Source organism: Copadichromis virginalis, linkage group LG16 (genome assembly GCF_057382275.1).
Source record: "Copadichromis virginalis isolate Kocher_CV1m ecotype Utaka linkage group LG16, C_Virginalis_male_GT1.1, whole genome shotgun sequence".
NCBI classification, from domain to species: Eukaryota; Metazoa; Chordata; class Actinopteri; order Cichliformes; family Cichlidae; genus Copadichromis; species Copadichromis virginalis.
Genome location: NC_140633.1, coordinates 12,062,750 through 12,073,363, shown reverse-complemented (window position 1 = coordinate 12,073,363; position 10,614 = coordinate 12,062,750). Strand labels below are relative to the sequence as shown.

Below are 10,614 nucleotides of genomic sequence, written 5' to 3'. Positions count from 1 at the left end.
TCATCTCATCATTATCTGTCCTCCAGGGAGTTAATTATGGTTAATTAGGTTAATTATGATAAGATATGGTTAATTATATGACAGTTGATTGGTACATTTGGAACAATGGGACCTTGAAAAAAAACCTTTTGTTAAATTCTAAGCTACCATTTGCTCTTCTTTCTGCCTCATCTCCTGCGTCTGATGTCACCTGCAGCATGAGTCACTTACCTTTCCCGTCACCAGTGAAGCTAGTTTTTTTTACTTTTGTATTGGCAGCATTCTGGCTCTGTTTTACTCTTCTGTACCACCTTTAGGAGTCAGTCCAGCAACAGGTAAACACGAGCAAGACCAGGTACTTTTCTTTCAAAAAATATGTTTAATGAAAATTTTAATTACGGCAAGGCTGTCAAAAAACTGTCTTATCCTGGCTTATCTGACTCCCCCATTACATAAGAACATAATTACAGTGCGCCAGAAGCACAAAATACCAAAAAGTGCACTCTTATCCTCAAGAGCCTGAGTCTGCGCCTGAATCCGTTCTGTTTGACATGGAAAGAGTGGAAAACAAACACAATCACACACACACAAGACAACACAGGCTGGCAGTGGGTCAGAACGACTTCTGCGTGCAGCAGAGAAACGCTAAGACCATGGAAGGGTTCATATGTTCTATTTGAAATCATCAACGATGAGTATGGGCAAAACAAAAACAATCTTTATAAATGTCTTGCTTTTCTTTTAGCTTGTTCTCGAGGTGTTGTTTTTCTTTGATACGATGCTGAAAATGCTCTTGTGAGAATTTTAAATGTTAATTGCTTATATTTAATTATTTTTAACAGTTCTAAATTCAACCAAGTATAAAGTCCCTGCTCTTTATTAATATAAATCATGCAAGCTATGCACCAGCCACGCCCAAGTCATACAAACTTCATATTTGAAAAACAGCTCTACAAAGTCAAATAGCTTAAATTCATCATTCATTCCTCAACATTTTCTTCCATATGAGATAGTTCAACTTATGAATTTCTTATTTCTTGTTTTAACTTGATTTGAGTCATAGGGGCTATAACCTTATTGAAGTCTCCAATAAACCGTCTATAAAAAATTGGCCAATCTTAGGAACCATTGCAGCTCCTTCTGAGTCTGGGGCTTGGGCCATTCCACCACAGCCTTTTTCTGGGCCAGAGTTGCCCCTGCTCCACTATGATTCCAAGAAATGACACTTGTATGTGAAACTCGCATTTCTCACCTTTGACGAAGAAATGGTTGTCCAGGAGATTTTGCAGGATGAGACCTAGTGATGGGATTTCCGGCTCGTTTTAGAGAACCGGCTCTTTCGGCTCCCAACCGGCTCTTCAGGTTGTTTTGTTGCTTTAATTAATTTATTATTAACAACAATATAAAATTCTGTACAAAAGGAATTACTAATATAAAAAAAACTCATGGTTTTATTTATATATGTTTATATATAAATATATATGGGGGCCCCTAGAGACAAAGCACGTACAAACTCCAAAAAAATTTCTAGCGTTAACTGAACTTCCAAAACAGCTACCTAGATCACTTAAATTACAAAATTGAAAGCATATGTGTATTGTTTGTGTATTTATACACAAGCACTCATATATATTCAGATAATTTAAAAAAATGTTCATTTACCTGTTACTACCACACACCAAATCCGGTCGTTGGTACTTCCTGGCTTGTGTAGCCACTAGGTAACAAAAGCTCAACACTGCACCTTGCACCCTGGAGCACTTCTGTTGTGTTTTGTAGGTGTTTTGGAGTTTGTACATGTTTTGTCTCTAGGGGCCACCGTAAATATACTTCACTCGACATAAAATGTAATAAATAAATCATATAATAGAAAAACAACTATTTACATTTCAACTTTTAACTATTTAAATTTTCAGCTTTTTCCTTTTAAACAAATTTAAAGTGAAACAACACAAAACACTGCAAACCACAACACAATTAAATATAAATGAAAATATGAAAACAAAAAGAAGATGCATATTCTCTGTCATATGGGCCTGCATGAATAAACTTTCTGAATCCTTTATCATCTGCAACTGAAAACAGTTGTGGATGATTACTATACCTTTCTAATGTGACGTTGTTGTCCCTCGATCTCTTTCTCTCTCTCTCCCTCCCGCTCTGTTCCTGTGCTACTGCAAGTGTAACTACCGCCCCTCCCCTCTTTTCCAGGCGCAAAGCACAAGGCTCGCATGCGGAGTGAAGCGGGAAAAAAAAGTGCAAGAGAGAGGGTGAGAGAAAGAAGGAAAAAACCACGGCTCCCAATAAGGAGCCGGCTCGCGTCGTTCATGTCAAAGATCCGGCTCTAAGAGCCGTTTCGTTCGTGACCAACACATCACTAATGAGACCGACATGCTTCATGTGGTCAGAGAGATTCTTAGGAAAATTAAGAATATCATCCAGAGAGAGGAAGACAAAGTGGATAATGAAATCTCTCAGAATTTCATTTTCCAGTCCTTGGAATACGGCAGGAGCATTGGTGAATCAGTGAATTTGTGAACGACAAGGCGAGATACTCGTCTGATACCTCAGATACACAAAGTGGTCTCCTTTGCATATCCTGACTAGGTGGTGGTTACACAGGTCCAGGTTAGGGAAAACAGTGCCCCCCTGCAATAACTCAAAAGCGGAGGACAACAGCGTGGTACTTGTTCTTCACCCTTCACACGAGTGAATGTGGATGGCTGAATGATCTCTACAGCTAGTGAGTCAGTGATGTAGCACTCCTTTGCCTTCCTATCAGGTTTTAAAAGACTATATAGCCAACTGGTGGGCAATGGAGTGCCAGGGAAGAAATCTATAGGCACAGGTATCTTCAGGCAAAACATAAAGGTCAGGCTTATCTGTAAACTCCGAAGGCTCAATAGCAAAAACACTTTACAATAAAGAAGTCAGGTCTTATAGAGTTATTGCCCAGGTGCATTTGATACACACTGGCATATGAGAGGTCATTGTATGTATACTTTTCAGCAAAAGGGTTTTTGATACAATACTGCTGGCACAGTGATCTGGGTTTCCCCCCCCTCCACATACATTTTACCAAGACCGTTGAATAGAACTTCCTTCATATAGAAAAAAGATTCTATATGATCATAAGAAATGCCGCATTTCTGCTGTAGTCAATCTCAAAATCTTCTGGATTGTGCAAAAATCCTGATCCACCCCTGAAAGTAAAATACAGCAAAAAATAAGAAAAATCTAAGATTCAGTGGCACTAAGTCCTGTCATTCTTAAAACTATTTTCACCTGTTTAGCAGGATGGATGTTTGCCCAGTGCTGCAGCAGTCATGTCAATGGGGGATCCGGTGGTTTCTCTGTGAATTTCACATTCCCGTGACGCAAATGTATTTGTCACTTTTTAGGGAATCATACTCAAAGTAATGTCAGTAATTCCAAGTTTTAAACACTGCATGGTCATACTCTCTCCCCCACTCCATATTATCCATTGTTGATCTACACATGTCTGTTGCTGCCACAGACATCGCAGGCTCATACGTTATTGTCATGAGACACTTTCACAAACAAAATCCCTGTTTAGTAACGCAGTAACAGTAATCTAATTCCTTTTATTGCAAAAGTAATCCCTTACTTAACTTGTTACTTGAAAAAATTTATCAGATCACAGTAATGCGTTACCTTTAACATGTTACTGCCTCTCTAGTTATCACTATATTCACGTCTTTTTTCAGTTTTCATTTTTAGGTTTAAGTTTTTGTTGTGTGCATGTATCCAAGCGTATGCAACATTGGTATCACACATGAGGCTGGGGGCCCAGAATCGGTCTGGCAAAGACGCCATTCCGGCCTACTGGATGATTTTAGAAAATGTGAAAGGGGGCAAGGCATTCATATTACCCCAAAGTATTGAAGTAATAAATAAAAGATTTTTCAATTTTTGGCATTTTACTGGCTTAATTAGTGCAGTGAAGAGAGACAGGAAAGCAGGGGAAGAGAGTTGCCTGTTCATCCCAGTGATCCATAAATAAACAATTTAATGAGGAAAAAAACTTCATGTTCTTTCACCTACTATTTAATCTACTCTAAAAAAATGCCATTCCTTTTTGTTTCAGTTTTGTTTTGTTGTTGGTTTTTGGAAGTAGCCTGGATAGAAACAGTAACTTCCACATCTACAGCCAGTTTAAGATTTTAAGCAAAATCTGGGACTCTCCACTGAACTGAAGAAATAAAATGTCTTCAAGGAACTTAAAGAAGTCCAGTTTTCCAAGCTCCTTAGATTGGTTTTGCAGATGATCACAAAATAGCATTTTACAGTCAGGAAATCCCCCAAATCTTAATCCAGTTGAGACAGTCAATCCTAATAATGCAAGTGAACAAACAAAGAGCCACAAACTGTGATCACCTTGGAGCTCTGATAAGGCAGGAATAGATGGCCATCAATCATCATTTGGCCACAGAGAATTTCAGAAGTTATGAAGAAGAATCATCACTGTACACACTGCATAAATTTGATTTCTTTCCCAATTAAACTCTTTAATCTCATGAAATGCTTGTGATTGTTCTTCATTATGCTGAAGCAGAAATCAAGTGAACATCATGCTGTATAAGAAAAATTCAAAAGGAACAAGTTAAATAAGTCAATCATAAGACATCACCAGAATAACAGCAGCAGAAACTTATTTTAATAGTTTTGCTGCCCGCTAGAGGTAAAGTAGGAACCAATTTTCTTTTGTGCACTGTCCACTTTCTGCTGTGACATAACAAATTTCCCACGTGTGGGACTAATAAAGGTTATCTTAGGTTTGGAGGTCTGGAGTGATTGACCCAAAATTGGTGCAAATTTCACTAGTCTGTATAGGTGCTTGATGTTAGGCACCTGTGGCCATGTAAATGAATGGAACACCTGTAGTCAATGATTTTTATGGGTTAATATGTTAAAAGTATTCACTTAATGTGTGACTGAGGATGGACCTTACCGAGACAATTTCAAGAAATAAATGACAAACCTTTGTTAAGGTGCAGCAAATGGCAGCACAAACATGAGCACAAAGAAAAGTACTGGAAACACACAGGGAAGATAAGACTGTTTCAGTGAAGGCAAGAAGGCAAGCGCTATTATAATTTGCTGCATATGGAGTGGATGTTAGCGAGGAGGATAGTAGGAAGAGGGAGCCAATGCTGGCCCAGTCTTTTCAGGCTGTGATGAATACTGCCATGACTGCCCTATTTCCATGGCTTGGAATCCTGATTTAGGTGTGATATATGAAAGCACATGACATACCAGAGGACAGGGGCGGAGCGTGGGGGTGGCTTACTGGGCTTAAGCCCGGGTTGTTTTTTCAGAAGCCCGGGGTCTTCTGGAGTGTAATTTTTTTCATAGTTAGATGCCTGGCTGACAACTGTATAAAACAAAAAGTACACACAATATTCGAAGCACATAGTGCACACTGTGGGAATTTACGACTGTGCGTGAATCCCCCCTGATATTGGTATGATCTGAGCTCAGGCACTAAACGACTGAGCGAGAGGGCGGGGCAGCTGCTGCCTGTGTGCGCTGTTGGAGAAACGGAGCCAGCCATACTAAGGAGAGTCTAAGTTTGACCAGGTACCAAAGCAAATCATTCGTACCGTACAAATAATGTAAATTCTGACGGTGCATCACGAAAGATTGATATCAAACTGATCACTTGACCAATATTACGTTACTTGCTCTTCAAGTGAATCAACAAATGGCGAAATGAAAAGCCGAACAAATGCTATTTTTTTTAGAGTCTTAGCTTACGTGTGTTTATTTCATATTTTCAGTTCTTACCCTCCCCGACTAAATCGGTTTCAGTTATGTACTGAAATATAAGAATGGACATTAGAGGCTTCTTTCAAAGAAAAAACTCAGGTAAATGTTATTTTATATATTATGCTTTGTATGTTGTTCAGTATATTTCTATGCAAAACAAGAGGGATTTCAATACACAGCAGTATATCCACAGTTTAAACCAGATATTTACATACACTTTATGGAAAACACAAGAACATTTTTTTACTGTTGAACATCAATTTAGAGTAAACTTGTTTTGTTTTGGATAAATATTGAAACATCTTTTGAATTAGTTAAATGTCAGAATAAAGAGAGAGAGATCTGTCTATTTTTATCACTTTGATCAAATTTAGGAGCACATATACACTAAGTTTATTGTTAATTAATAAGAAAACTCCAGACGATTCCATTCTGAGCTGAAGAAGCTTCTGATAGGTTAGTAGAGTCCATGTGAGTAAATTGGTGGCACACCTGTGGATGCATATAAGGCAAAACACAGAGTCTGTTTCTGTGACATGGGAAAATCAAGAGACATCAACCAAAACACCAGGAAAAGAACTGTGGAGCTCCATAAGTGTGGCTCAATTTTGAATACAATTTGGTGCCATTTACAATTAAGAAATACAGATAGTTTCTCTCTTTACTCTTAAAGTTAACAAATGTTTTTTATATTTATCAATCTAAAAAAATAAACATTTAGTCTGATTTGATGTTACAATTAAAAAGGTGTTTTTATCTGAAGAGTACATAAATATCTGGTTTCAACTGTATATTTGATGATTGTCAGCACAAAGAGGGAGAGAGAGGAACAGAGATGAACAAGAGCAGGTGAGACAAACATGTTAGTCAAATGGTTGTTTACCAAAAGTATCACCGTATCATAGGTCCTCATGTATCTTGTACCTAGTGTTTCTTTTTAGGTTTGTTATTTTTCAAATTCTACATTTATTAAGTTATGCAGGCTTGTTTGCACAACAAGGCTAAATAATTATATAAACTTTTCTCAATCTAAATAGTGGACTTTGGTAGAATTAAAAAATAAGTGTAGTGCAGGTCTATGATGATTTTTAGTGCTACTATCATCTAGTTCTGATTCTGGTTCTGTCTTGGTTAAGTCCTCAGTAGTCCTGATTTTGAACTGTTGTAGTCCTGTTTTAATTCTGGATCAGTTCTGGGTCTGGTTGAATTGGGGTTTAGTCCCTGTGTCTTGATACAGCCCCGACTTTGTTCTGCCTTGCTGCTTAATTAAAAAAAACTAGTTTAAGGTGTCCTGCATATGTGATATATTTTTTTCCTATATGAAGTCATTCTTTTTTGAACAAAACTCAAAACAGAGCCTATTAATCTTTCAGTCATTTCTACCCCCATCCCACATGCATACTACCCTTTAGGGCTAAGCCCCGGGTGTTTCAAATGTCTGGCTCCGCCTCTGCCAGAGGATATATGGAATGTTAATTTCACTGGTGATATTTCTCTGGTTACCTATCAATGATAAATCATGCATTTAAACAAGGCAAAGTTTTACTAATATTACATGAGTTGTAACAAGTTGTAACACCTGTAAACTGTAACTTTATGGCAGTCCAAAATACCACTAAGTTGGACACCAAATCTACTCATAGCAATATTTAAAAATGAAGGCTACAAAGACAGTTCTCTGTCTCATACACACAGTTTTGCGCACAAATGACACGTAACTCTATAAAGTAATGTTATATATATTTGATTTCTGACTGAATAAAATATGTCTTGTAATAATATCCTATGTTCAGCATTAGCACATTACATTTGTTGCAGATACTATTTAGTAAAGATGTGTCTCTAATCATGTTTTTAATTCCTCTTCCGGCCCTGCACCAGCTGCTGCAGCAGTAGAACTTGTTCACATTATGTTTAATCAGAATCAGAATACATTAATAACCCTAAGGAAATAATATAAAACTAGGCTTGTAAGAATAGGCAGTATTCCTTAAGAAAAATGAAAAAAATAAAAATAAAATAAGCGTCAGCAACAACTAAATCCAAAACAACAACAATAACAAGATAGTTTTAGCTGTGATTAGGATGTCTGTGAGTGCTTGAGTAGTCGAGTATGAATGGCTATATTTACCTGGAATAGGCATTTAGGGTCACTGCTGCTACTTGCATGCAAGTACAATTGATTTCAACTGTATCAGTTTGTAAGTTAAAAAATGAGTATTGACAGTCTTGATACATTAGTTTTTTTTGACAGCGCAGAACAACCTTTTGAGGTGTTTAGAAATCTCCTTCATTTTTAGTCCATATATAATTGGATTGAAAAGGGGAGGATACATTACAATTTGCAAAGTCAATATGGAGTGTACAATCTTTGGAAAATTAGACTCCAGACCAGAAACAATGACATCAAATGCACACAAACACAAATAGCTGATCAAAACTATCAAGTGGGGCAAACAGGTCTGTGCAGCTTTTCTCCTGACTTCTTTACAGCTTTGATAGGATATCACAAGGATCCTGGTGTAAGTGAAGAATATGAAAACCGCAGGGAGAATTGCAACATTAGATAGTACAACCATATCATATACAGTTTGTGCTTTTGAATACACACATAGAAGCTTGTAAATTGTATTGTTGCAAAAAATTCCAGTGAAAGTAAAGTTACAGATTTTTTTATTGGCCATTAATACAGCTACCACTGCAACCTGAGAAGAGGGCACAATCCAAGCTAAGGTTAAAAAAATGCTGATAGTATTTTTTGTCATGATCATTGGATATTGCAGAGGTTTGCATATAGACACATATCTGTCATAGGCCATGGCAAACAAGAGTAAAAATTCTGAACCACCCAAAGAGTAAAACATAAAAAACTGAAAGAGACAGACAGAATAAGATATGATCTGTCTTTTAGATAAAAAGTCAGTCAAAAGCTTTGGATAAATAACAGTGCTTAACATAACAGAGTTCAATAGCAAAGCTGCAATAAAAATGTACATCGGCTCATGGAGACTTTTCTCAACCACAATGAGGAATACAATGGCGAAATTACAGCAGAGTATCAGAATGTATAAAGTAAACATGATCATAAAATAAAGATATCTGTATTTGTTCACTTGGAAAAACCCATCAAGAGTTATGTATGACACATTTAATGCCAGCTCCATTAAAATGATGAACCAAAATTTTAATAAATAAAAAGAGATATGACAACAAGTGAGAGAAAACAGAAAGTGAACACCTACCTTATCCTGATCGGCATATGAGTGGACTTAAGAAAGTGAATGTTTTGACTTCTACTTGGACTGTGTTCATAAACCTGCTTCACCCTCTATGGACTTCATCCCTAACTCTCCAGTACAGTCCTGTGTTGAACTGTTTTCTCAGTACTACCCCCACTGTTTTTGGACTATTAAAACATTTAAGGAATTTCTTGTTTCCTGATTACAAACAGTTTATTGTGACTATTTGTAAAATTGTATTTATTTTGTAAGAATTTTTCGATTCATCTAAAAAAATACTTTTTGTCCTTTGTAGTATTATAGTAAAAATGCATACATGTCCTCACTGTAAAAAAAATCTTATCACAAGACTGCAAGTAGTGTGAAAAACTAAGTACACACTGGTTGCTTCTATAGTAATTAAGTAACAAGGTGCTAATATTTAAATGCACCTCATTAATTGATCATGAACAAGTATGAACATATAGGTTCTATGTAAAAAATTATTATATATATGAAAAAGGTTATTAGAAAAAAAATACCTAAGCAAATATAAGCAAAAACCTGCTGAATGTAATGACAGTACAATTACAAAAAGACTGAGGTATGGCTTATTTAGAAAGCCATTTAGAAAGGTTTGTGAGGTTACATCTAAACAAACCACAAGAATTCTGAAACAATGTCCTTTGTAGAGATGAGACCAAAGGGGGGATGCATACCCAAAATATCTATCCATCCATTTTCTTCCACTTATCTGGGGTGGCGACTCCATCCCTTCTCAGCTGTGGACAATGGGCTTAAACTTGGAGGTGCTGATTCCCTTTCCTGATGCTTCACACTTGGCTGCTAAGTACTCCAGTGTGAGCTGGAGGCCACCACCTGATGAAGCCAACAGAACCTCATCATCTGCAAAGTGCAGAGACAAGTTTCTGAGACCACCCAAGTGGAAGCCTTCCGCCGCTTGGTTAGAAATTCTGTCCATAAAAATTATGAACAGAATTGTGACAAAAAACAACCCCGGTGGAGTCTAACATCCACCAGCGACAACTTCGACTTGCAATGGCTGTATAAAGACCGAATGGCTCTTAGCAACGGGCCAAACAGCCCATACTCCTGAAGTTCCTCCCACAAAATACTCTGAAGAACATGGCCGAATGCCTCATTCAAGTCCAGAAAACTCATGTAGACTGGTTGGGCAAACTTCCACACATCCTCAAATATCCTCAAGAGGATAAAGGGCTGGTCCAGTGTTCCACAACCATGATGAAAACAGCATTGTTCCTCGTGTATCCGAGGTTCAACTAACACACTCTCCTGTGCAGCACCCTGGCATAGACATTTCAGAGAGGCTGAGAAGTGTGATCCCCCTGTAGTTTGAGTACACCCTCTGGTCCCCCTTCTTAAAGATCCACTATCCCAGCCTGCCATTCCAGACGTACCACCCCAGATCTCCATGCAGCACTTTAGAAGAGTACCAACCAGGACAGTCCTCCAACATCCAGAGCCTTCAGGAACTCAGGGTGAACCTCATTCACCCCAAGGGCTCTGCTACTAAGGAGTGGTTTTACTTCCTCAGTGACCTCACCTCCAGTGATGGATGAGTCGTCAACTTTGACAAAGTCAAACC

At 37.8% G+C, this 10,614-nt stretch overlaps 1 protein-coding gene across 1 annotated transcript; it reads right to left on the bottom strand.

Moving 5' to 3' along the window:
• Positions 1-8,006: 8,006 nt before the first annotated feature.
• LOC146690344 (olfactory receptor 11A1-like) lies at positions 8,007-8,933 on the bottom strand. Its single transcript, XM_085434929.1, has one exon. It carries the CDS (start codon positions 8,931-8,933, stop codon positions 8,007-8,009), a length of 927 nt encoding a protein of 308 aa, XP_085291055.1.
• Positions 8,934-10,614: the final 1,681 nt, after the last annotated feature.